General features: G+C 34.1%; 1 protein-coding gene across 25 annotated transcripts in view; it reads left to right on the top strand.

Annotated features, from left to right (window-relative positions):
* The window catches only part of PPIP5K2 (diphosphoinositol pentakisphosphate kinase 2), a 47,467-nt gene that overhangs the window by 15,265 nt on the left and 4,679 nt on the right, over nt 1–27,523 (top strand). For 5 of the 25 annotated variants that reach the window (XM_085566858.1, XM_085566855.1, XM_085566859.1 and 2 more), the window contains 22 exons: nt 113–214; nt 1,915–2,076; nt 3,197–3,318; nt 4,661–4,762; nt 5,317–5,403; nt 6,311–6,386; nt 6,472–6,581; nt 7,653–7,738; nt 8,360–8,485; nt 8,600–8,721; nt 10,133–10,315; nt 12,193–12,334; nt 12,899–13,122; nt 14,685–14,812; nt 15,004–15,118; nt 16,358–16,465; nt 16,549–16,665; nt 17,300–17,473; nt 19,811–19,984; nt 21,198–21,267; nt 23,295–23,414; nt 24,285–24,347. In XM_085566858.1, coding sequence (XP_085422984.1) covers nt 113–214; nt 1,915–2,076; nt 3,197–3,318; nt 4,661–4,762; nt 5,317–5,403; nt 6,311–6,386; nt 6,472–6,581; nt 7,653–7,738; nt 8,360–8,485; nt 8,600–8,721; nt 10,133–10,315; nt 12,193–12,334; nt 12,899–13,122; nt 14,685–14,812; nt 15,004–15,118; nt 16,358–16,465; nt 16,549–16,665; nt 17,300–17,473; nt 19,811–19,984; nt 21,198–21,267; nt 23,295–23,414; nt 24,285–24,347 — 2,713 coding nt within the window. Of the gene's footprint in view, nt 1–112; nt 215–1,914; nt 2,077–3,196; nt 3,319–4,660; nt 4,763–5,316; nt 5,404–6,310; nt 6,391–6,471; nt 6,582–7,652; nt 7,739–8,359; nt 8,486–8,599; nt 8,722–10,132; nt 10,316–12,192; nt 12,335–12,898; nt 13,123–14,684; nt 14,813–15,003; nt 15,119–16,357; nt 16,466–16,548; nt 16,666–17,299; nt 17,474–19,810; nt 19,985–21,197; nt 21,268–23,020; nt 23,213–23,294; nt 23,415–24,284; nt 24,348–24,933; nt 25,047–27,523 lie in introns of those variants that run through there. The other 20 variants (XM_085566872.1, XM_085566869.1, XM_085566870.1 and 17 more) reach the window with 13 other exon arrangements.

Here is a 27,523-nt window from a genome sequence, read left to right as displayed (position 1 = left end):
CTTCATTTGGTGCATGAAATGTTTTCTCAGTACAAGTGTGTTATTTTAGGTAGTTTCAAAATTTCTCAAGCAGTACTCTTTGAATTTTTTAATGGAAAAATACATCTTTCAGATTGGCAGCCGGAGCAGTGTTTATTCTCCTGAAAGCAGTGTGAGGAAAACAGGCTCTTATATTTATGAGGAATTCATGCCTACAGATGGAACTGATGTGAAGGTATGACAACGGCACATTCTTACTTATATTTAGAACAATCAAGTGCTCAAAGAACTTGTCAGTTTTAAATCTTGGTTAAGGATTAATTTTAATTGAGTCTTAATACGGTTCATAAGTAAAAAATGCAATTCTGATTCTAGCTAAACATAGTACTTGTAATGTAGAGCAGCTGTGCTTGTATTGTTAGAGTCAAGTGTTAGAGGCTTTCTACCCAATATATTGTCTTTCTTTTTTTGTATTGTATTAGTGCCAGAATGGCATCTTCTTTCCTGTGCTAACAGGTGCACCTAGATATTTTATCTAAAGGTTAAAGGTTACAAAGATGTCTAATTGAAGTGGATCTTAATATGCTAATAAGCAAAAGTTACTTGCTAAAATTTTATGGAGTCAAAGAAAAGAACCTTTGTGGACCTTATCCTTAATAATTTTCACTCTTTTGTTTATTTAGATTCTTAACAGAGGTATTAGGTACCATAAGAGAATGCTAAAACAGAGCAATAACAAAGTAGGTGTTAAACCAGCCTTGTGTGAAGATTACTTCCTTTCCCTTTGTGTTCATATTGGCCTATTAAGCTCTTTCCAAAACATGTGAAACCAATGTTTTAAAATCTACGTAAGAGATCGCTGTATTTAGACAAAAAAGTGCAGGTGTAGAGAGTGTGAGGTCTAATCCAAAAAGCCTTTTTATTAACTGCAGTCAGCTTGTTGGTATCACTTGGTGGTGCATGAGGGGAATACTCTTTTCATGTTCTCAAAAAAATGCCCAGGTGTACCCTTCTGAAGGTTACTCTATGCAACACTTTGCAGTACATTAATTTGTGTTTACACGTGTTTGTGTAATAGCTTTACAAACTTTCTGCAAAGATTCTTGCAACAAGAAGAGCTGCAAATATTGCCAGAGGATTAGGGACTATTTTGATTAATTGCAGTGTAGTCATCAAGCAGCAGTGGGCTTTTAATACTCCAGATAAGTAATGGATTTTTTAATAAGACTATCAATGTTATATTAGGCAGTTCCACTAACCTTACCCTCTTGCTTGAATTCACTAAATTGGCAGTATTGGTACTCATCTGCCTTAGCTGAATATTTTTTTAATCAATGCTTGGAGTTTGTTTTTTTATTTAAAGAAACTGAAGCTATTTTTAAGAACTGCTGACAAATCTTGTCTAGCATATGCCCCAAACCCTTCAGTGACCATCAATACTGTAGTAGAGAGATAACACAATTGTTCTCTCAAGCTCCTGCCTTGTCATCATAAAGCTGGGCAGATCCTTGCTTTGTTTAGTCCTGTCTAAAATGTAAGCATACTTTTAAAATTAAGAGAATAACTTAATCCAGCAGCCAGATTTCCGTAAGTAAACTGAAATAATTCTCAACCTGTTCTTCAGATTCTGCAAATGTTTTGGAGAAGAAAACATTTATATCTCTGTACCATCATAACTGAGAAATTTATTTTTATTAATTGAGTTTTTATAATTACTCTTTTTCATGTTTTATCCCAGGCTGTCAGTAAATGATGTGTGTTCTCTGAAGGCAGAGAATGCCACTGAGGAAGATACTTTAGTTGACCTTTTCAATAATGGAAGTAGATAGTATCTTTTGATGTTGTTGTCATGTTTGATTTATATCTATGCATTTTGCAAATTTATGCAACATAATTTAAATACACTGGATGAAGAGGTCCTGTTTTTCAATACAGGTGTACACAGTAGGTCCAGACTATGCTCATGCTGAGGCCCGGAAGTCTCCAGCTCTGGATGGCAAAGTAGAACGAGACAGTGAAGGAAAAGAAGTGAGATATCCAGTCATTCTGAATGCAAGAGAGAAGTTAATTGCTTGGAAAGTATGCCTTGCCTTTAAGGTAAGCTGATTGCTTTCCTATCTGATCAAACATTTAGTGTTAATTAATTGTTTGTTACATGAAACTTCCGTAGGGTTTTGGTGAATGAGCCAGCAGTGGTAATTAGTGCAGAACTCCTTGGAAGGTGGAAAGTTAAACTTCCATATGACATCTTTTTTTAATCAAGAAGGATTTTTCCTTTGATGTTTTGAAAAGTTCTGGATAAGTTGCTTGTGTTGCATTAGTTCCCTGAATTTACATGTTGCTATTGTGCTTTGCTAGCCCACAGTGTATCTATTTTGTGTATAATATTTTCACACATTTTTATAATAGTTTCTAAGTGAGCAAAACACACTTTCAATACAGTTTTTGTAACTTCTGTTACCTAGTATTTTCATCGGGTACAGATTCATTGTTAATTTGGTACTTATATGATTAAGTACTTACTTGAAGGAATTGATACTAATTTGATAGTTTCAGTTTTTGTATCATTTTAAGATTGCTGTATAGTTACAAGGATTCTTTTGTTCAAAACATCGTTCAGTCTCTTGCCCTCCTTTCACCTGTTTTATAAGAAGTTTTCAGTCTGTCTTATTTACCTGTATGTGACTATGATGGCATTCTGTAGGGTGTAGGCCTCTATCAGCAAAGTGGGCTTGGAGATCTTAACAACCACTCTGTTGAAATAGCTTCTAGTATCCTCTACTAATGATGTCAATAGTATGTTAATGTCAAAACTATCTTGTAAAATTTTAACAAATACAGTTTTTCTTTTTTTTTTTGTAATTTCTAGCCTGCCATCCTTAAAAACTATTATGTAGTGGGAAACCATTGTCAGAAAGGGGGACTTATAGGCCCACAGTTGCTGTAAGTCTTGAAGTTTGTGCTCTTGTGAACTTGACCTTCAATACTAATACTGCTAGGGATATGCAGGAAGCATAAAATCAAGTTGGGCATAAAAAGTTAAAAACAGGAAGATGTTTGCATGATGTGGGTGAACATAACATGGAACTGACATATGGTAGTAAGTGTAAAGTGTGATGTGTTTTTGTCATGTTTTCAGATGAATACCTGATTAAAATATAAAATTTGTTTAGAATAAGCAATCCTAAATCACTTGAACTTTTATTCTTTAAAACAGCAAACAGTTTGTGGCTTTGATTTGCTACGTGCAAATGGACAGTCCTATGTCTGTGATGTGAACGGCTTCAGTTTTGTGAAAAACTCCATGAAATACTATGATGATTGTGCTAAGATACTGGGGTAAGAGTTTTCTGATTTATTTCAGATTTGCTTATTAATTCCTTTGCATACTATTTTAGTTTATGTACTGCCAAATTTCTTATTACTATTATTTGTTTATTGCTATTAATTATTTCTTATTATTATTAATATTAATTCTTATTAGTATTAATTATTAGTTATTTATTAAAATTAAATAATGCATTAAATGTAATTAACAGAAACAATTAAAAAATCCTAAGAGAATCCTAAGTCAATAAATAAATACTAAATTAATTCCTTATTCATAAAATCATCCCAAACATCTGAGATTTTAGAAGTGTTAAAGCTAACTGAATAAGTATTTTGAAATCAAGATTAAGTTCTTAAAGGTACCTGAGATCTTTTCAAGTAGTGAAGCACCACTGGGTGGTTGTGATTGATGCAGTTAAATGTGTCCAAATCGCTGTACATTGTCCTTGATCTGAAGTTGGTGTATACTTGTGGATTTCATACTTGTAAAACCCAACTGGAATAGAATCATGGCGTCTTCTATCATACCATCTTGTCTCTGCCACTGGAGGCAAAAAAAGGTATAATGAGGGATCATATAGAACTAGGTATAGAACTCCTAAGGGAATGTTATCCTTAAAGTAGGCTAAGCCCATTGTGACTGGCTTTACAGTAAGATTGCACTAATGAGATACAGCATGACTTTTTGCATGATTTAATGGTCTGGAATCTTATTATGTGAAGGATTTTGCAAGTTTTTTCAAAATTTTTTAGCTTGCTCTACTTTAAGATGGACCTTTTTTCCCCCCTCTGTGTTACTGCTTCTTACGTAGGTATTACTCTGAAGTACAGTGTATTTTGATGAAATATTCGTGAAACAAAACATTATATGTACCACCTTTCTTGAGGTAGAGACTTCATTGCCATTTTATAGTTAAAATGAAACTCTGTACCTATTTTTCCAGTTTTATCACAGAAACTTTTAAGAAGCTACTGGTAATGAGAATGGCTTGGTGATTATTAGAAACTTTTAGTTAGGCAGTGAGGCCAATTGTCTGCATATATAAATGAACACGAATAATTCTTATCCAAGGAGCTCTTTTAGGAACTGGAGTTGAAAAGCTGACGTCTCTTACAAATACAGGGCCAGTAGTCTAATGCTTCTGTAGCAGTTGTAATAGGTCTAAATTATTAAGTGGTCTTTATTATGTAATTAAAGAAAACTATGTATCTATACATTCATGGCTGCTAGTACTCTAAAACTGCAGTAATAAAAGTGCATATATAGCATCTGTTTGGAGTTTGCATGTGTTGTGTAAGCTGTGCTTTAAACTTACTTGATTTGTTTTTTTATTCTTAACTCCTATTTTAGAAATATCATAATGAGAGAACTTGCTCCCCAATTTCAAATACCGTGGTCAATTCCTTTGGAAGCTGAAGACATTCCTATTGTGCCAACCACTTCTGGAACAATGTAAGAAAATAGTAGCTACACCTGAATTGTACAAACTCCCAATGTAACTTTGGTGTGAATCTTTTTTTCTCTTTGCAAGGTGTGCCCACGTTGGTCTGTGAATGCTTGCTTTGTGTGCTGAAAACAAGGAAGGAATCACAATTGCTATAACAGCAGTCAGAGTTTCTCACCCTTAGTCAAGCTGAGTACAGAACAGCAGATTTTATTAGTTTAGCATCTTTTATACATAGCTTCCACTGCTAATCATTGTTCCAGCACCAGCTTCATATGTGCTTCTAATAAACATGCTCTCTCATTTAATTATCCTCAAAATTGTTGTTTTAAAAACTACTCAAAATAGATGTCCTATAGTTACCTAAGTCTTAAAATCAGTACTTATATTTTATACCTTACATTATTTTCAGTTAACGTTATATTCTTGCATATGCTTCCATCATTTCTGTAGTTATGTCAGATGACTACAACTTTGTCAATTGTCTTGATTGTAGTTGGTTTAATATTAAATAAAAGACCATTGTGTACAGACTTGTGAAATACAACCCTTGAAATTTCAGGATGGAGCTTAGATGTGTTATAGCTGTAATACGCCATGGGGATCGAACACCAAAGCAAAAAATGAAAATGGAAGTAAAACATCAGAGGTAAATAAAATCTTGGTAAAAGTATTTTAGAGTATAGGATTTTGGGACTAAGCAAGCAGTGAATTAACCAGGAATTGCACAATTGCAAGTTGCTTTTTGTTTTGTTTTCCTCTAAATCTAACAGTTTTTAGATACTACAAATACCACTACAAGTATGCACCTCTCTTTCTAACAGGACTGTCAACTTACTTGTGCAGATTTCTTTCAACACATGCTGTGCCTTGTGTACTGTACTCTGTGATTTTATGGAAAATGCATTTGTGTCTATAAATGTCTTTATTAAAAACAATGCAGCAGAGAATATTTCTAGACCATGGCTTCCACTTTCTGCTTCTTATAGCTATTCTTGTATGCAATGTCACATTATTTTTCTAGTTACTTTTGTCAAAGTTTAAAGAGTCTGTATTTCTGGTAGATACCATCTTTATATTAGCATTCATAAGACAACTTACATAATTGACCTGGAGCTAGGTGTAGTTCCAGTAAAAAGGAATTATTTATTTTGGGACTAGATTCTTGCATTCAGAATATGTTGAAGAAGAGCGGGACTGCTCACTTGGTATTTTTGGTCCCTGCTTCTGTTCAGGATCATTCTTGAAGATTAATAGCTGCATATTCAAATAGTATATAATTCAAATATATAGACTATCCTCTTGTTTTTAATACATAGAAAGTCAATAAGAGACTGATTAAGTCATTTTTAGTGCTCTTATCTCTAATGCATTAAAAACTTCTGAGGAGATGGGATTTGAATAAAGCTTGGTTTGACTTCCATATTGCAGGTTTTAACCTGACTTTCAAATATGGTAGAGGTACTAATTTTAGATCACTTTAAGAGCCTCCTGTTTGAGTAGTAGTAATTTAATTTATTAATGGAATTTCTAAATTATTTTTCTTTATCTTAAAGATTTTTTGATCTCTTTGAAAAATGTGATGGATATAAATCTGGAAAACTGAAACTGAAAAAACCAAAACAGTTGCAGGCAAGTTTGTCTTTATTTTTTTATTGTAATATTTTGTAAATAGAAATCTATTTATTTAATTAAATCCTACGATTCCTTCCTTTAGGAAGTACTTGATATAGCAAGGCAGCTCCTTGTAGAACTTGGGCAAAACAATGATTCTGAAATTGAAGAAAGTAAAGCAAAACTTGAACAGCTAAAGACTGTGTTGGAAATGTAAGTGTCTAATTTTCAGGCTTCATAGCAATAAAGTTATATCTGCTGTTTTGACTTGTTCCACCAGTTATTATATGGATTGCAATGTTATCAAATATAATAATTCAAGCACAATGTTTTTGAAGAGAAGGGATGTAATGTATGAAATGGGCCATTGATCTGGCTTTTTTCTTCTTGTCTTTTTAATTTAGCTCATTGCTGTATCTAGTGTCTCAGTATACATTCAAAAAGAAAAGGTTACTTTTGTTTATGTTGAATTTCACCTTCTTGAATGTTTTTAAAATGAAAATACTTGTAAGCATGGTCTGCTTCTTGCAGTGTGACATAACGACTTCTGATAAAGCTATCAGTAAGAGCTATCACCATGCTTGTCTACTTACAATAAACTTTGAGGATTGAAGATAAGTAAGTCTGTATACTAAGTCTGAAATGTTTGGTAACAAAAAAAACACCTTTAAAAACCCAACAAAACAAGGAAAACAACAGAAAAAAAAAGCTTCAAGGTTTATTAAAGATCTGGGCTCTTAGAATGATGGTATGTGAAATGGTAATAGGTATGGTAATAGGTAATAGGAATTTTTAATTTAAAAAATATCAAGGAACAGAGAATTATTATTGATATTTATAATAATTGTTTTAAATACTGAGTTTTGCTTGAGAACTTAATGGGCTATAAAACCAGTAGCCATCTACACTGTGAGACCAGTTTCTGGATACTGATAGCCACTGTAGTTTTGGATCTCAATAGATAAATTACTTGTGCCATGTCCAGTACTGCTTGTTGTTGGGGCGGGGGGAGGGGGGGTCCAGTTTTATGTTCAGTTTTATAATTGTAGAATTAGATAGTATTTTAAGATGTTTCATTATAGCATAGTTATTATTGCTAATTCTGTACTTGTTGAGTTAATGTTTATTCTAAGGACTGCTTCAATAAACATTGGTAAAAAGCAGAAATCATTGACCAAGAGAGATTTATTATATCCTGTTACAGGATTTTAGCACTTTTGGAGGAAAATATTTAAAATGTTTCTCTCCCTCTTCCCCTCTCATTTTTCCCTGTTCCTGCTTAAGGTATGGGCATTTTTCAGGCATAAACCGCAAAGTTCAGTTAACATATCTTCCTCATGGCTGCCCTAAGACTTCCAGTGAAGAGGAAGGTATTGTACTACTTTTGTACCTAATCACTTAGTATTATGTGTATATAAATAGTCATGGACTACTAGTATAACATGTCTTGATGTTAAAAAGAGGGGAATATTCTGTTTTGAAAGCATGTATAGTTAACAGATATTCACAGTATTTTAATTTGAATTGTACACCTAAAACTCTGTAGTAAATTTGTCTTCTAACCCTGCTCTTGTGCAACAGAACAGTAACATGAAAAGAAACTTCAGTGATGCACCAAAGTGCTGTTTTGAGCCAGTGCATGAAAATCTCACTCAATAATTAATGTCTTTAAAACAGTTACAAACTGTAGGGTGTTTAGCATCCAATTTGTTTTAATTTTTCTGTTTTGATTTACTTTTTGCTTCAGATTTGTGCTAAATATTTTTCATGTGTATTCTTTTTATAGTTTTATTACTTCAGTTTTCTCTGTTTAAAGTGCCTATTTAGTTCACCAGGTCAATATGTCCTTAATGTTAGAATATTATTAAAGATTCATAATGTTGGGGAGATTCTTTGATGAAGCTTCTCATAGACCAAATACCTTTTGTTCATTTGGAAAAAAAAACAACTATATACTTAACTACTAAGCTTTTCTCCCTGTGTAAAATTAGATAATAGAAGAAATGAGCCATCACTGCTTCTGGTTCTAAAATGGGGAGGAGAGTTGACTCCTGCAGGCAGGGTTCAAGCAGAGGAACTTGGAAGAGCTTTCAGGTGTATGTATCCAGGTGGACAAGGTAAAAAGAAAATTATCATAATAATTTAAAAAACAAATAAATTGAGTATCATAAATCACTTCTGAAGATAATCAAGTGCAAGATGAGAGCTTGAGCAAAATGTTTATTTGGTAGGAGATTATGCTGGATTTCCTGGATGTGGATTACTTAGATTACATAGCACTTATCGACATGATCTCAAAATCTATGCTTCTGATGAGGGACGAGTTCAGATGACTGCAGCAGCTTTTGCAAAGGTACGATGTGAAATGGTATTTTCATTTCTAAAATTCTGATATTCTCAGGTTTGTATTTTCTTTTGAAGTCTGGGAGAGATTTACAGTTTATTAGAAAAAAGTATTTTCAAAGAGTAGTTCATTGTGAAAAAGTATCCAAATAATGTGCCAAACATTTGAAGTGCTTGGAGCAGATGAAGACAGTTTTTAATTAAACAGCCCTGTCTGAATCACTTTTGTCCTCTTCTTCATAAGATTCTGTGAACAAGCTAAAGTCTGCTCACTTGAAATCCTGGGCTCTAATGCAAGTATTTGTCTTCTTCACTTCTCCATACATCTGTTATAACATCAGATTTCAATTACCAAGACTGCTATCTACCTTTACTTTCCTGGCCCTTGTGAATAACAGGGCCAGGGCAATGCCTGCACTCAATAGTTCATTAGTAACTTCTGTGAAAGAATTGTCCTAGGTGTTTTCCAGAAATCTTGCTTCCTTGTCTCTTGCAATATTGCCATAGAGGTATCCGGGGCCAAGAGTACTCATGGAAACAAGGCCTGCAATTAGCTGGCTTTCTCCACTTGTGTTGAGGTTTCATCCACTTCCGCTTTTAAACTGGAGGCCAACCACGATACTGTGCCTCCAAAAGGTCCTGTAGGTAGTTACAGCAAAAGTCCATTCATGTGAACTACTCTACAATATCTCTGTGATGTGTATTAACTTAAAGCTCTACAAGTCTTCAGACTTCCTGTTCCTCCTATTTATTTCTATGCTGCATATATTTGTACAGAAATATTTCAGTAATCTGACCTGCTTTCCCTTGGTCAGCAGGCTTGAAGAGACACCACACAATTTCCTTCTTTATTCCAGAGGCCTTTCATTGCCAGAAAAGTCACAAAAGTTTCCAGCCTCCTTCATTTTGGAATTCTCCATTCACCTCTTGTCAAAGCATTTGATTGTTCTGTGACTCACATGGCTTGGATTTTTGCCTCTGTAGAGTCTCTGTAAGACCCTTCCTATCTGCTGTTTAACCTGCCAGATGCTATTTGGTTTGCAAGCCCTTTCTGTAGCTCCTCTCTGGTAACACAAGCCCTTGAGCAAAGCATGTCACCCACAAGTCAGGCAGCTGTTGCTTCCAGCCTCAGGAAGAGGGCACCTGCACTCCCTACAATCCAAGACCTGAACAGCTGGTGTTGGGAAGCATTATCTGTGTCCTGTCACCATCACTGTTGAACCATCCTGTATCAATCCTGCAGATTAGCAGTGTATAGGGACCCATTTCTCTGTGAGAATATGCATTAAGCCACTGTTTATCTAACCTATAGCCAAGTGATACCATCTTGAATTTAAATTAGTGTTAAAGGCATTTTTTTTTAAGATACTAATTTTTTCATCTTCATCTATTTGCCTGAATAATTATATTGTTTGTTTCAGGGACTACTGGCCTTAGAGGGAGAGCTGACTCCTATTCTTGTCCAGATGGTAAAAAGTGCTAATATGAATGGTCTGTTGGACAGTGACAGTGATTCTTTAAGCAGCTGTCAACATCGTGTTAAAGCAAGGCTCCATGAAATTCTCCAGAGAGACAGAGAATTTACTGCTGATGACTATGATAAGGTTTGATATGATTTATTTCTCATTAAATAAAATAAATAACTCTGGAAATTCCTGTGCAAAAGTACTGAGCAGTGATTTTATGTATCTGTTCTGCAAAATTATTTGTGTGGTTGCAAATAGTTTGAAGTGAAAAGGTGGTTGTACCAATTGTGGCTGTAGATATTTCATCCTGCAATTTTGGTAATCAGAATAGCTACAAACTTTGAAGTAGGAGTGGACAGGGATCTCATTTGTAAATCTTTTAAACTGTTCATTAAAATATTTTAATTATTCAAGAAATGACATTATATTGTTTGCATTTTTTCTAGTCTTTACTTTGACAGTGTGTAGCAAACAAAATGCTTTCCTACCTACTGCTGCTGTTTCAGTTTTTAATCTGATCAAAGGTCTTGTTTTTGACTTAAAATACTAAGTTACTGAAAACCAGTAGAATATTTTCAGTGAAATGAAATACCTCATTAACATTCTAAACTACCACATAGTAATATAGTTTATGTTGACTTAGTACAGACGATGTCATTGTTCCTGGTTTTAAATGTGTTGTTTCTTGTAGTTAAAAAATTTCTTTCTCTTTCAATTGCTGATACCCTGTCTCGTATAACACCTAAATGCAAGTCCTCAAATGAGGTTTAAGCTTAATCTGCTATTTTTAAAACTTATTGAGAGCAAATTAATTAGGAGTAATATACTGTGTGTAGATTCATTTAAATATATAAGGTATCATGCAAAGAACTCCTAGCAGGGGATTCAACACTAATTGGAAAATGTAAGGATTTATTGGTGTCAGTAATAAAGATACAATAAGGTTTGAAATTGGCTAAAACTAATAGAGTGCTCTTCAGTCATTGAAAGTTACTAACCTTTGGGATCAAAAAGCAATAACAACTTGGAGGGGGGTCCATTTATTTGCGTAGTTTTTTCAATTTACTTGTGATTTAGGAAAATTGTGTGGGGTTTATTCCCGTGCCTCCCTCCCTATTATGTATAAATAATCAATTTATTGATTTAAATCATAATAGGAAGATAGGAAATGCTTAGTGTTAGGTAGAGAGCAGAAGTTTTCCACATCCAAATTACTCTGTCCATTTCAGGAGACTGAGGAGAGTGCAAATAAGTGTGTATTTTGTGTATAAATTACTGTTTCATATCATAGGTCAGTTTGAATTCTGCAGACTTTTCTGAAAAAAATGAGACAAAGCCTCATGTATTGTTTTAATGACACACACCTTGATGGTGATAGTTTGTAGCTTTTACCATTTCTATAACTGATTCAGTTCTGAAGAAATCTCATATGTTGTTGCTATATGGGCATGTAAAGGCTTTCTTTTTGTTTTTGTGTCCTGCAGTCCTGTAGAAACAAAAACCTATAACAGGAACGGGCAAATTTTTTTAAGGTACCAGTTATTATTGCAAATCTGGTGCCTATAGTGCAAATAATATTTTGTGAGGTGTGTAGCTTAATGACAACATTTCTAACAGAATTTATTTTTGTGAGCTTTTAAATACAGAAGTTATTTGAAAGGAAAATATGGAAGCTTGCTAAGTATATACAAAGTTCTAAACATCTTCCCAATTTTCCTTTCTTGGAATAAAAGAAATGGTTTTATGAATTCTTGTAGTTATTCACATTTACTGTATGGAATTAGCTGCTCTATGAATTCTGATTGCCTTTGAATCTCTAGTAAATAGTACTGCGTTTTGATGTATTTTCTTAATGCCTCAAAGGTAGTAGTTGATAAATTATGAAAAATATTCTTAGCAACCTGCTTGAGTTCTTTTTCTCCTGTATTTTGTATCTTTGACATGTTCCATCTTATCTCACCAGGTCTTTCAAATCTAGTCTGTTCAGTTAATTTTGTGTTTATCTCAAATTGCAGCTCACTCCATCTGGAAGCATCTCACTGATAAAATCAATGCAGGTTATTAAAAATCCTGTAAAGACATGTGACAAGGTCTATTACTTGATACAGAGTTTGACTTCTCAGATCAGGCAGAGAATGGAAGACCCAAAGTCCGCAGGTACTGAAATGTTTTTGTACTTGTATGTAGTTTCTCTCGTTAACATACATGAAAGAGAAATATAGCATAACTATTCTTCACTAAACTCACTTTTAGCAGAACATTTGGCAACCAATAATGGATTAAGTATTTTCACAGTCTGATTTCATATGCATAGCTTTTAAGCAAAAGGCATGAGGAAAATGTGGTTGTATTGCAGGTGAGGTCTCTTTGGTCTTCAGAAATGCCAATGTTTGCAGAAATTCTAGTCATAGTTATTTGAAAATCAACATTCCACAAAAGTAATAGGAAAAATTGATGGTACTAACACTAATTTATATAGGTACATCTTACATTTTAGGGCCAGTAGTGCATTTCTGCAGCAATGTGTTTTACTATCATAGTGGAGCTTTGTAATAGTGATGCTTTCAGCATTAAAATTAATTTTATGCTCTGCTATCCCTTTTTCTGAATAGCAACTTATTTTGGTCCCTCTATAATTCAGTTGTTACTACCATGTAATTAAAATGTCCTTTTGTTACTTGAATTGCCTTAATTATTTACAAGAGATACATGTCTATGCAGATATTCAGCTGTACCACAGTGAAACTCTAGAACTGATGTTGCGCAGGTGGGCCAAGTTGGAAAAAGACTTCAAAACAAAAAATGGAAGATATGATATTAGCAAAATTCCTGATATTTATGACTGTATAAAATATGATGTACAACACAATGGATCGTTAAAATTAGAAAACACAATGGAATTATATAGGCTTTCAAAGGCTTTAGCTGACATTGTGATTCCTCAGGTAAGCATTTTCAGTTGTTAAATAGAAGAAAGTTGAGAATAAATGTTTTTTTTTAAATTTTTGTGAAAATGTCTGTTTTGTATTTTCTTTTGAAGTTCTCACATTTTTGCAATAATAGAAGGTTTTAACATTATATTTTATCTTTCAGTAGCAAGCTGACTGGGATTTTTTCAGAAAAATTTGATTCATAATTAATTAAGCTGTGTTTAGGGTAATTTTTTTTTTTCTAATTTACAGCATGAACATGTCTTCTTCCTTTACAGCAGTGTATTAAAATAAAATGGTTCATCTTCACCATTCATTGTAGATTTAGCAGTTGCCTTTGTGAATAACTCTGTTTTCTGAAATTGCTTTTAATTTCATTTCTCTGGCTTATAGAAGTTTCATTTCTGGTCTCTGTCCAAATGACAATGTTAATCCTAATCTATGCAATTTAACTAATTTTAAAAATTTTTAATTTAAAAAGATCTTTCTGCGTCTTCAAAATGGTAAGACTTCATTATGTGAATGTAGACATTATATTTCATAGAATTTAAGGCCAGAAGTAGACAAGTTAAACTTACCTGCTCTGTAGGCTGTTAAACTAAATTTAGCTCTAAAATCTTGGAAATGGCAGGTCATGAAATTGATTTGTGGTTACAGGACAGAACAGACTAAAGCTTTCCCCAAGCATCCCTGCAATGACAGAGCAGTGTTGTAACAGAGGTGTTTATCCATATTGTATGCAGTATGTGAAGGAAATTCTTCCTCTCCCCATCTCTCAAACTCCTTGACATAGAAGACAAAAATAGTAGTGATGCTTAGAATGCATTGTCATGTGTGGGTCTGTTAAGCTGAAATTTTGAACAGAAAGTTAGAGAAGCGGTGAAAATGATGACACATACTGAAGGAAGAAGAGCAAAGAAAACTTGATAGCCTACATAATGCAAAGGAAGAGTGCTTGTGTTGCTCTCTTGGGTAACAAGAAGATTCATTCTAACTTTCATACCATGTGCACCACAGAGTATGAAGCTCCTGGAAGAACATAATCTTAAATATTGATGATACTACAACACTTAATATCACCAGTAATTTCCCAGTTGTACATAAATACCGTGTGTGTTATTATTTGGCATAAATGGAAGCTCTTCTCTGGGGGAGCTTACTCCAGACTAAGACAGACTTACCAAATAATAGTGACTGTTAAAATAAAGGAAAAGAAACAAAAAACCCTCAATGTTTTGGGGGCAGGATAGGAGATGGAGATGGTAACAAGAAGGTAGAATGACTCCATAGATATTATGGTTAAGAAAACGAGCTTTATCATACCAGAAGGTAAATCCACTTCTTTGGTTTAACTAGTGAAGGAAAAACTTTTTGTCTGTATCAAGTCAAACAGCAAAAGGCAAAACTTGTAAGTTGAACCTACATGATTAATCATATGTGTAGTAAAAATGTTTTAAAAAATTGTTTGTAGCCAGAACAAACTAATAGATTACTAATTTGCTTTAATATAGAAACTTTGAGTTAGACGGCATATTAAACTTTAACTGAATTTTAAAAGTCAATTTGTTTTTACACAGGAATATGGTATTTCTAAAGCTGAGAAATTGGAGATTGCCAAAGGTTACTGCACTCCCCTAGTCAGAAAAATTCGTTCTGATCTTCAGAGAACTCAAGATGATGACACTGTAAATAAGCTTCACCCTCTGTAAGCCAGTTACTTTTTTACATGGTCACATTAATTACCATAATAATTACAACTATTCTGTAGGTTTCAAATTTGAGATATCTTTTTAGCTCACAGATATTAGAAAGTATAACTTATTTATTTATTAACAGTATTTTAAAAATAAGGGCACATCTTATCATGGTCTAATAACATTTTTCTTTTTTTTTTAGCTATTCCAGAGGTGTTATGTCCCCAGAACGCCATGTTCGTACCCGTCTGTATTTCACCAGTGAGAGTCATGTCCACTCTCTGTTATCCACCCTTCGTTATGGTGCCTTATGTGACGTAAGTTTCTCTGTTGAAACCCTGATATTTTGAGAGGAACCTGAATCTTCCTCTGACTGTATCCATTGAAATGTTAAACATCTTTGAAATTTATCACATTTTTTTCAAACACTTTATTTTCTATTACTTATGCAGAAACATATTGCAAATTGCATATTAATTAGCATGCTAATGACCAACAAAGTAATGCTGTGTTCCATTGGCAGTATGTATTAGAATCAAAATAGATGTGGAAAGGCTAGATATTTTTTTTTCGTCTTCTGTTGTCACCAATAATTCTTCCAACTTTTATTTTCAAGTTACGATTCAGGGTTCTCTTGAATTTACTTTTGCACCGGCATACTATTTTTGGCCATTGATATATTGTCAAGATGTCCATACCTAATTTCAAGACTGCTCATAGAATACAAATTTCCTCCTATCCAGTGAATTTTCTTACTTTCCTATACTGTTAGAGAATACTACAGAGGTGCATTGTTTTCCATCTGATAGTCTTTGACACTGAAAAAGACAAGGTCTCCAGATTCAGAAATTACTTAAACTGAGCTCTTGGAGCATGCAGCATGCTTGCATACATGCAGCACCACAAACCTATCAGCTTGTAAGATACCATTTGACTTATACACTACTTTTCAAATTGTCATATTGACATACTTGCTTCTGGTAATGGATGACTAAACTCAGTGATGGCAAAAGCATTTATACACCTCTGTGAAATGCTACAACAGGTACACTCTAAGTTTTAGTCTGATAAACTTTTAATTTTTCTTTAAGGTAGATTACTAAATGGTTTCTTTCCTACAGCATGAAAAAGGTGACTTCATTTAAGTAGTTTGGGATGTGATGGTTGTACCTCCTCCATCTACTAGAAAGCTTCATTTACTCTGTTTGGCTGATATCTTTGTTAGTGTGATATCTAAAACCATTTTTCACAATATACTAGCTGACATGAATTTATTGCAATATTAGCAGTTCGCATCAGGAGAATTGAAAACAGTGCCTGTCTCTACATATGATCATTGGTAAAATATCATGAAAGACACACTGAAATAACACATGAAAAGTTTGCTCTTCACTTTTCAGTCATTTGATAAGCAATTTTAAGTCACTCATGGACGTTCATAATCTTTTTGTACCTCTGCATTTTCTTTCATTATGATTAGATTTGGGGGAAAAGTGAAATCATCAGTCTTTTTAAAGAAAATAGCTGAGTTTTACGTGTTTTTTTTCCTCCATAAGGAATCAAAAGATGAACAATGGAAACGAGCTATGGATTACTTAAATGTGGTCAATGAACTAAATTACATGACACAGATTGTAATCATGCTCTATGAGGATCCAAACAAGGTATTTAAAAATGGATAACTATCTTCAGGAAATTAGTAGTGCTGAGCTATGTATTAAAGTATAAATCTATTATTTTACTTCAGGAACTTTCTTCGGAAGAACGTTTTCATGTAGAGCTGCATTTCAGTCCAGGAGCTAAAGGCTGTGAGGAAGATAAAAATCTACCATCTGGATATGGATACAGACCTGCCTCCAGAGAGGTAATAATTATGCCTTTCTATAAAGCAAAACTTAGGTTTATTGGATATGGACATACCTAAAATAAACACTTTAAAATTGTTATGTAAAAAAATTCAAGTGTGGGTTTTTTGCGGTAGAAGAACATGCAGTAAAAGATAAGTAGTCCCAATATTTTCCATTTTGAATGGGCAGTGAGGTGAAGTACACAGATAATTTGGATGTTCTAAAGCTTTGCTATAACTTTTACTAGAAATACAAAATACTCTAAGTGATATCAACATCAGAGTGTCACATTAATACTATTCTGGGAACTGGAAGACTTATTTAAGAAAGTAGTTTGGCATGTTTATGGATACATATTGTTGAGGAAGGATTGATATTTTCCAAGGTATTTGGTCAGGTAAGTGGAGTTACGATTACTTTTTGAGAAAGGAATAAGAGCAAAGCTTGGCTGGAGTTCTTCTAAATAGAAGAAGACAAAACAGATTATTATGTGGATTATTAAAAAGTTTTTCAGTAAAATGTGATTTACTTCTTGTATTTTTAAAATCAGCATGTTTTCTGTTTATGCAGAATATTTATTTAAGAGCCACTTCTGTCTACTTGTTTGAAGGTGTGTAGACAAATTGAGAATTAATTATGTATTTTCTGTAGAATGAAGGCTCAAAGAAAACCTCTCATAGAAATGACAGCGATGAGGAGGTTCACGCTTCGAAACGAGATGAAACAGATCGCTCAGTAGTGATGTTCAAGCCTATGGTATCAGACCCAATTCACATACACAGAAAGTCACCCCTTCCGAGATCCAGGAAGATTGGTTCTGTTGAAGTAAGTGTTTGTGTTCCAGATAATTTCTGTCAGAGACATTAACTTTTGCTTGCTTTTAGGAAAACAAAACCAAATGTAATTCTGCTTTTGATTATACAGAACCAGCATGATACATCTCACAGAAGGTTTGCCCTTACTCAGTGGGAAATCCTCCCTGGCAGTAATTTCTCTGAAGGGATTTTTTTTTAAATTATTACTATTCTGTGATAAGACTTACTTCCTTTTTTTAAGCCATTTAAGAAAAGTTGATATTTGAAAATGAAGACTCTTTCAGTCTAAACCTACATATACAAACTAACATACATTGCTTTTCTATTCATCCTTACAAGACAGCTACTACTGGGAACTGAGCAAACTTTCAGGGTGATTATGCTGAAAGGGAACAGAGGGATTAGGGTGGATGGGGAGGTGCAGGATGTGAGACATCGTCTGCTGTATTTGCTTTCACGCGGAGTGAAAGTGACTCCACTTATCAAGCTTTTGAAGGTAAGAAAGATAAAGTGAAAGCTTTTTTTTTTTTTTTTAAGTGGCTAGTGTGTGTTTCATGAATTCTGTAGGTAACATCTTGAACAATCTAATTTGCTGTCTTGAAAGCCATGACATCTAGGTGTGCTTCACAAATATGGCTTAATGTCACAGAGGTGGGGGGATGCACAGCTGTATCACAGCATTGGGATGGTGGAAATTCAGATGGTGCATAGAAACACTTCTGTGATATTAATGCTAGAAGCAGACTAACAGCTTCTTATTGCCTCATTTTCAGTTGCTTAAAACCATCAGAAATGAAGATTCACGCCAAAAGCTTTTTCCTTCATGTTTGTGTTGGGGATGAGTTGTCTGTATGCAGTAAAATGATTACAGATTGGAAATCACTTGGTTATTGGCAATATGGAGAGAAAAAGATGCATGATTCCCTTTTGTAAGGATATCTGTGTAACTTCATATGACTTCCATAAATTAACAGACATGATAAATGTTAATGTCTTACATTTTCTATTTCCAAGTTTTTTCATAAACAAATGTTCACAACATCAGTATTTTTGATTTTTAAAAGTTGTTTTTGCAATGATCATGCAAACTCCCCTCCTAGCTATGAGTTCACTTATGCACAGCTTAATAGTCTATTACTTCAGACTTTCAACCACTTTCATAAATTATATCAAAGTTAACTTTCACAAGATATCGGAAGCACAAATTGCCAAATTTTGACTGTGCAGATAATATATGTTAAAATGGGATGTGTTTCAGCATTCAGAGCTTGCTTTTTTGCTGGAAGGAAATAGACAATTTAGAGAAAACTTACACTGTAAAACATACTTTTCTTATAAGTAAAATAGAAAGTTTCATCTGGTCTACTGAAATCTGCGAAACTAGTATTTGGATTATATAAACTAAACGGTATTTTGGAGCAATTTTTAAAAGTCACTGCAACTTAAACTGCAACTGCCTTGAACTTTTTTTTTCCCCCTGCTCCCTCCCCCCCACTTTTTTTTCTTTCTGTAAGGTAATTCTGTTTTCACCTATGTCCGTTTATTTGAAAGGACGCTGTCAGGTGTGAGATTATATGTAAATTTTAATATGGGTTATAGTCAGCAATATTTACAGAAAGAATGCAACTGTGACTGAGTCATGAAAAGAAAAAAAGCTGAGTTATAGTGATAAAACAAGAATGTAAAGCTCATTGACATTGGGAAGCAAACTCTGTATTACAAAGAATGTTACTGCTAGTCATATGTAATGATGTAGATATTGTGGGGTGCTTAGTCTGACACTCCCTTGAAGTCCTGATAAGGTGTCTAGCATCAGATATCTTTTAAGACATTTTTAAGTTTGGAAAACTACTACCAGTCGAGTTGGTGCTACTATCAGTGAGTCAGTTGTAAAGTCTCAAAGGATATTTTAAAATTTAAAAATAAGCATTCAGATAAGCTTATAGACTAGAAATGGAATCTGTTAAGTAATAAATAGGAAAGTTTAATGTACTTAGGGGAAAAACTATTAAACAGTCTGTCAAGGGTAACAGAAGTTCGTTTTCCAGCATGTGAAAAATTCTTAAAATGATGCAACAATTATTGATAACAAATGTTTTCTCTCATATCTAATATAATATTAGTCTATTAGAAATTTAATTGAAGTGTTGTTTATGAAGAGATAGAAGTGAAACTGATAACTTTCTAATATTGTATTATTACTTTTCTCTCTTTGCTGTTTAATAGTTTTAAAGGTAGTATGTATAAGGTTGCAAGCAGACTGGGTTTTTTTCTTTTCTGTTCATTTGGCTCTGTTGAATCTAACTTTGCATGCTTTGCTGTTTTTTGCCCCCTTTCTCACTTCCAGGAAGAGAGCCCCCTGAGTGTGTCTAGCCCAGAGTGTATTGGTACCTGGCTGCATTACACCAGTGGTGTGGGTACTGGGCGTCGAAGACGCAGATCAGGGGAACAAATCACTTCTTCCCCTGTCTCCCCTAAATCACTGGCTTTCACATCCAGTATTTTTGGCTCATGGCAACAGGTTTTTAAACTTTACTTCATTAAACATTTTATGCATTCCAAGCAACAACTGTCTTTAAGGACATCTAATCCCTTGTTACGGATTATGTTTCAAGCAATACCTTCCACTTTTTAAAATTACATGCCAAGAATGCTTGGGGGAAAAAGACCAAGTGCATACTTTTCCACTGAATGTGTTACACGCTTTCATAAACATTTGATTTCTTTATAGGATTTGCAAATGTTACCACAGTAAAAAAGACTTAGTATACTGCCTAATGAAAGAGAATTATGCTTTGGTTTAGTTGTCCTTTAAGACTTTAAAACCAGCATTGCTTAATTTGGTGGTAGGTAAATTTTTAAAAAAATAATAATTGCAACCAATAATATTTAAAATAATTTATTTGGTATTTCATGTTGCTATTCAAAACTTGTTTTGCATATATAATATTTTCAGTGGCCTGGTATTAACTATTGCAGGGAAAAAACTCTAGCACTAATAATTCTTGCCATCTATATCTGGAGGTATCTGAAACTCCCAACACAGTACATCATCCATTGACTCGTACAATATTTTGAAGACTGCTCCTTGTAATGGGGGGGTGAGGGAAAAGCAGGGGAAAAAAGAAACAGTAAATGTTTTGGAATTACCAGTGAAGATCTAAAGCTATTCAGAATGTCAAGATATTGTTAACATGTAGGACAATGGATGGTGTTCTGTAACCATATCCTTTTACTTTGAAAATTGTCATAATTTATTGTAGAAAATTCTAAAATACATTGGAAAAGTTTATATCAGCAAAGGCTGTGAGCATCTGAAGATTATACTGATTGAGCCTGTGCATGGTCAGTGATCATATGGTGTCCTCAATAGCTTGTCTGTCTTTCCTTCCCTCCCCTCCTTTTTTCAATACAGGCGCAGTTTAGGAAAGTGCATTTGGTAAAATGAAATAAAATGTCTCAAATGTTTGTTCTCATATCAGTCTTGGTCTGTGTCCTTTCTCATTCTGAATGCTTGCTTTGCACCACTTCATTGCAAGGAACTCATGTGAAATGGACTCCCTTCAGAAGGGGATATTGCATGATCTCTCATGTTTCCTTTACATATTTTTACTAACACTTATCATACAGCTTATTAACACCTGTCTGTCTGAAACAGGCTGCTGTATCAAAGTAAAATGGATGTTTCATGCTGCTGTTCTACTTTCCCTTATTTTTCTGTTTCTTATATCCAGGTCCTATCAGAATGCAATAGTAACTTACGAACACCAAGAACTATTCTGGAACAAAAGCAGAGTGGTCTAGGTATGTGCCTATAGTTGAAATTTTGTTTGATGTTATCCACTTTTCATTTGCCTGCTGTTCTCTATAGTTGTATATTCTTTGAATAGCTTTTTTGTTAACAGGACCCAATAGTACTTGTTATCAGTAACATATGCTGAGTGTCTGCCTATGGACTGGACAATTTTTTTAGCAACAATAACTGAAAAGAGCAAATTGTTTGAGACCCTTCATACTACTGATTTTGTCCTGCTCACAACAGGTATACAGGATTGTTTTTAACATAAAGCAGGTTTTTAAGATAATGCCATTTCTGATTGAGCTTTTGGATTTTGCAAGAATATTTTGGATTAAAATGGCCTGCTCTGGAAACAGTTAAAACACTTTACTTTAAAATTTCTGTTTCCTATTGTTGGTAATTGATGAAAGTGAAGATGTTTTTCTGAGGGGAGGGGCATGGAGAACAAACATTCTTGATAGCATCAGGGGTTTTGCACATATTCCTCTTCTAAAATTAATTTCTTCTTTTCAGCATTAGTACAAATCATGCTATAATTCAAAGGCTTCTTTAAAATTATCTTAATTCAAGTGGTGCTTTTCTATTTCTTTATTAAAACAGGCATACATACGACTCACATGCAAAAAAATGAAATCATGCACTGCTGTAAATCAATATTGCTTTTTTTTCCTGTGTGTCTTTTCAAGGGGAATAATAAGTATAAATAACTGCATCACCTAGATGCATAAATTTAGAAGTAGCTTTTCCTTTATTTGCACAGATATGTGTTTTTGTATGTCTAATCTTTCTGTGATACTTTTCTTCCTGTTATATTTTTCCCATAGCAAAGTGCATACAATCAGGTGCTCTTGTTTACTGAAGTCCTGGTTTTTATTATGTGCTTGCTAAAGTTAAATGAATATTCTTTCATGTGACACAATATGGCTTGTGGAAGTTGATGTATTTCTGTGTAGATTAAGGTATTATATTTGGTGTGAAAGGCTTTTGCCACAGAGCAGGCACCAATTTATTTTGGCTCACTGGTCACATGTGCTAGTAATGTTTCCCCTCTTTGGACTGCTATAATTAATGAAAGGAAGTATTGCTGGTTTTCAAAAGAAAATCTGCTGTTACTTATCTAAACTGTAAAAGATAATTTCTGAGTGAAAAATTACTTCTCCTTTCAACTAGTAGCAAAATGTAAAGGAAGAAACTTGCAACTTTTTTCCCATTTTGTTCATTGTTGTATGTAAGTTTCATTAATGGTTGATGATTACGAAAGTTATTTTTATATTTTTATCTGTGGCTGTCTGATTTGTTTAAATTCCCATTCTAGTGACAGGAATGCATGAGTTGTAACAAAGTACTGTCACTTGCATGGAGCTGTGCAAAAGTCTTCTCAGGAAAGAAAGTCAAGTTAAACTTGATGAAACTTTCAGGTTTTTTCAGTTTGTAGCATTTTTAGTAATGGTAGCTGAAATCTGAATAGAATATTTCCAATTTGGTTAAGATTTTGTTTGGGTTAGAATTATTTCCACATGCTAGGACTGTGGAACTGTGTGAGTACTTCATAGCAGCCTGTTATCTCAAAGGTTGATTTGGATGAAAGCAATGAGTAGTATTTTTCCAGTTTATATTTGTTTCAGGAATACAGATATTCAAAGACACAACTTTCACATCATCATCATCATCAATCATTATCATCATCATTTTCATTTTGTTTTGTTGTTTTGTTTATGTTTACATTGATGCTAACTGGTAACTTTTTTTTACCAAAAGTGAAAACAGGACAAGAACTCACTTTGTTAAAGCCAGTCCTCTCTTTGCACATATAGCAGAGTGTGCTGTTTCATGAGTAGAAGCACAATAAATTATGATAGTTTCAGCCTACAAGTCCCACTCTGACATTACAAGCATATTGTGAACCTGTCCAAGGCACTGCCAAAAGCTGCCTTTTGTGTGGTAAGAGCCATGTGCTTGCATGCTGCATGCATCCCCAATGTGAATGGACGAACACCTGGTTGTTGTATGTATTTTCTCTAACTCCCATCAGGGTCTCACTGTGCGGGCCTGTTTAGCACCTCAGTGCTCGGGGGTTCTTCAAGTGCACCTAACCTACAGGATTATGCTCGTACGCATCGTAAAAAGCTGACTTCTTCTGGCTTCATAGATGGTATGTGCACACTCTCGCACATGCACGCACGACCCATGTGCCACATTGAACTTCTAAAGATTTTAATGGAATCCTAGAATCTTTGGCCTTAGTATTAATTTTATGAGTTTCTATTGCTTCTTTATTGCCCATAGTTTGGTTATGTTTGACTTAATAGCATAGTTAATTCTTGTTTGCCTTGAATTGAACGTCAGATCACAGACTTGTAATGTGCGCCAGGAGATGCCAGCAAGTGCATATTTTAAGTAAACGGAAAGCTTTGGTTTTAAATTCTTTAATAATTTTAAACTCTGTTTTTTATCACTGCTAATTGATCTTTAAATTAAATAAATTATTTGGAGCATATACAAGGAGTGAAATTATAAAGTAGAAAGTTAAATACTGATGGTGAAAATTTTAGGATTCCTGACTTTATATTTTCATGGGGTTTGGATTACAAAGGAGCAGGAGATTCTCAGTTTTGGATAATCTGGCATAGAGAAGAAACTCACTCACTAGATTTCAGAATGTAAAGATACCAAAGCACACCTTCGTAACTCTGAGGTGAAACAGTATTCATCCTGTTTTCCCCCCCACTTCACTTCTCAGTATTCGACTCTAACCTGAATAACCTTGTATGCCAGAATCACCAGTTCATTCTGCTTGTTTTCATACACGTCATTACACATCTTGTAGTTACCAACAATCCAAATTTTCTTCTTTTTAACATCTACTTAGATTTTAGCCCTTGTCCTTGGTCCTTCTGCATGCCACTCACTTCTAATACCTTCTCATCTTTTCTTTTTTCCTTTCTTCTTCCTTTTCTATTTTAAAATCTCCCACTTTTGGTAGCTGTTACAAATTTCAGGTACCTGTTTTTCTCTTTCTCAGACACCACACGCGGTTCTGCTGTTAAAAGGTTTTCTATCTCATTTGCTCGACACCCAACCAATGGTACGTTTTGCTTTTATTTTAAAAACAAAATCAAAAACAAAAGGTTTCTTGCTTCATCCCTTTTATTTTTATTTCAAATACGGGGTGTACAGTATCATCCAGCCGTCTGTCGTTCCTAACTTCAAGCACAATTCCAAATATATTTGTAATCATTAGATAGCCTAAATCCTTTCTTTACCATTCATTAGTATAAATACAACATCAAAAATCATTACTTACAAAAATCTGCGAAAAAAAAAAAATTAAGTTCTACTGTTAATCGTGATCTCTCTAATAAATTATTCTCCAGAAGTTCTTGTGTGATCAGACTTTATGGTATAAGATACAGACAATGAAATCTTATTAGACATACACTTCTTGATAGTAGCTGTTTCTTCTTCATCTTTCTCCTGCTGAGCTGATTCTCTGAGCCTGCCCATTCTAAAATAAATTGCTGAATTGACAGCTGGAGTTTATGACTATCTTCTTGAAGTGATGCTAAATTACAAAAACTAAAGCAGAAGCTTTGGTTCTATTCCTGCTAAATTGCTATATTATTTATGGGACAAAAATTTATTTTAACTTCTCATACTTCTCTGTTCATCAGATGTGCAAATTACTTAAATATTGCACTAAAAATCACAGCAAGAGAGCTGTGACTTCTTGAGCAGCATTGACCTCTTGAGCTTCAAGAGTGAGCGTTAACTATCTTCAGTTTGCAAAATTTCTCTTTTAACACACAGGACAGAGGTATGTCTTTTTCTTCCTCAGCAAAATATTTTGTGCCTCCCTTTCTACATGATTGAATAGGCCCCAGATATATCCTGTTCATGAAAAGTTGACTCAGTCTTCAGGACCCAGTGGACCTGAATGTAGCTTTTCCAGATTTCTTAACTGCAGTTTTAAAATGTGCATGACTGCTGGCTGAGTTCAGAGATAATGATACTGAAATTGCAGTGGAAATCATCAGTATTTTCATGTTAGATTCAAAATATATTTGCTTAGAAAGAAAGTTTAAAAAAAGAAGACTTGAGTTTTTGTTAAGGCTTGCTTAGAAGCAGAGTAGTATTTTGTTACATTCATTTTAAATCCATAGTGGCTTCTATGCACTGCAGTGCTTTATGAAGGAAAACTGTAGTAAGGCTAAATTTATTTTTAAGATCTAAAATTCCAAATCTAATGTTTTATCTCAAATAGAAAAGTCAGGAGTCCATTTTTTATATTAAAACTCAAACCAATATTCCCAAAACATACAAGGTCAGAAAGTAAGAACTGCATTTGAGAATCTGAAGCTAATAATAGAATTACTTTCTGTTCCATTTAGTCACTTTCTGTGATTCCATTCTTTTAAAAAAAGGATCTAAACAGCTTTTATTGATCACACTGATTGTTTTGATTCATTTAATGCAGCAGTTTTCCACACATCTTTGACAAGACTAATGCATGCAGTATGTGCTCCTATGAACCCTAAGTTATTGCAGGTTTCCAGGGGTTCTCTACTAACATAACGCCATATTGATGTTGTTTTGTCTGTCCTCTGGACTATCATTTTAATTATCCTTGTCCCTTTCACTCTGTTTTTTTCTTACTTTTATGTTGTTGTCACACCCTCTTAACTCATTTCAGACTATATGCCCCCCTTCCCACCCCCCATCTTTAGTTCAAGGAACATGGTGAAACAAGTATCTTCTGAAAGTGCTATACCTTATTTTCTGGGCCTCTGCAGAACACCCACACCTCTTTAGGTGCTGGTCCATTTCCTCTGTGGAATTTCTAGGCTCCAGTGGTATGTCTCTACAGTTTTTGAATCTTAAGACAGCAGGGTGGCTTTTTAAGATGCTGCGTTAACCCTTTCATTGGCTTGCCTTTTATTGCTTTAAGAATAAACACAGGCAAAAATCAAAGGCTGTTAGTGTACAGGGAATTGCCTTCTTGAAGGGATACTGTCGGGCTTCTTCATCATAAAATTTATTTCTTATAACATCATAAAATATTTATCTGAGAACATTCAAATAAAACACTACACATAGATTTCCAGACTCTGTTTTAAGCCGTATCCCTTAGAAATAAAGATACTACAATGACATGCTGGGATATGACTAGCTGACAGCAGAATTTTCAAACCTCAACAAAAGAATTTGGAGGGGAAATTGCTAAAACAAGAAAATTTTATTTATTCTCTTACTTCTTTTAAAGGGCATGAGTGCATTTTGGAATTCCTTTCTGGTTCTCTGTAACATGCACTATAACAAGAACAGTTACTAGAAGGTTAACCTGACATTGTCCCACCTCATTAATTGCAAAATTAGAAAAAGTAATTCTCATTCAAGTGATAGTGAATTTTCTGTCAGGTTAAAGAGAAATCATACATTTTATTGTAAGGCAACGAAAGGGTTTGCGCTTTGCATGCATGCATATAGTTATTTAGGATATTAATATGTATGGTAAGCATCTTAGTGCTTACACTGAAGGCTAGCTACTGACTTCATAGGAGAATAGAAATTAGTAGTATGATGGTGTTTCTTTTGTACACAAAACCCAAGTTTTCATGAAATGCAACATTTTGTTTATAATTTAAGTGAAGTTTACATAAGTGTACCTCAGCTGGTTGAATATTGTAGCAATAATCCCCAAAATTTGAATATGGCCAAGGTGGATCTAAATATAAGTATAGATATTTGGGGGTTGATATCTTACTGAATTTCTTCATTATGCAAAGTACTGATGGTGAGTGAATGGGCAACATTGGATATCACAGGAATATTGTTGCTTATTTTATGGGAAAGAACAGTTCCCAGGCATAATGCTATCTCTAATAAATGTACCTTGAACTGAAATTCTAAACATTATTTCATTCACTACTGCTTCTTCATTTAATTGCCTTGGAAGAAATTTACAGTATTGAATTGCAAAGTTGTAATGTTACAACTGTATGTTGAAAACACTAATGGACATGTTTTCCTCTATGAAATGCAACTGGATGAAAAGCTGTTTATTGAGTTACCAAACTTGAATCACTTTAGAGGACTGCAAATTTTCTTTAGCCAACATGTTTAAATGCTTTTTAGTCTGTTAGTAATATGGATATGCATGGTTAGTGTATGATCATTACTAACATAGAAAAGCAAAGTTCAATAAATTTTTAGATTTTTGGGTTGCTTTACTTACCTGTTCCAATATATGAAACTTCTAGTCTT

This window comes from Lonchura striata, chromosome Z (assembly GCF_050655825.1).
Source record: "Lonchura striata isolate lonStrDom1 chromosome Z, ASM5065582v1, whole genome shotgun sequence".
Taxonomy (NCBI): domain Eukaryota; kingdom Metazoa; phylum Chordata; class Aves; order Passeriformes; family Estrildidae; genus Lonchura; species Lonchura striata.
This window is presented reverse-complemented; position numbering and strand designations above follow the sequence as displayed.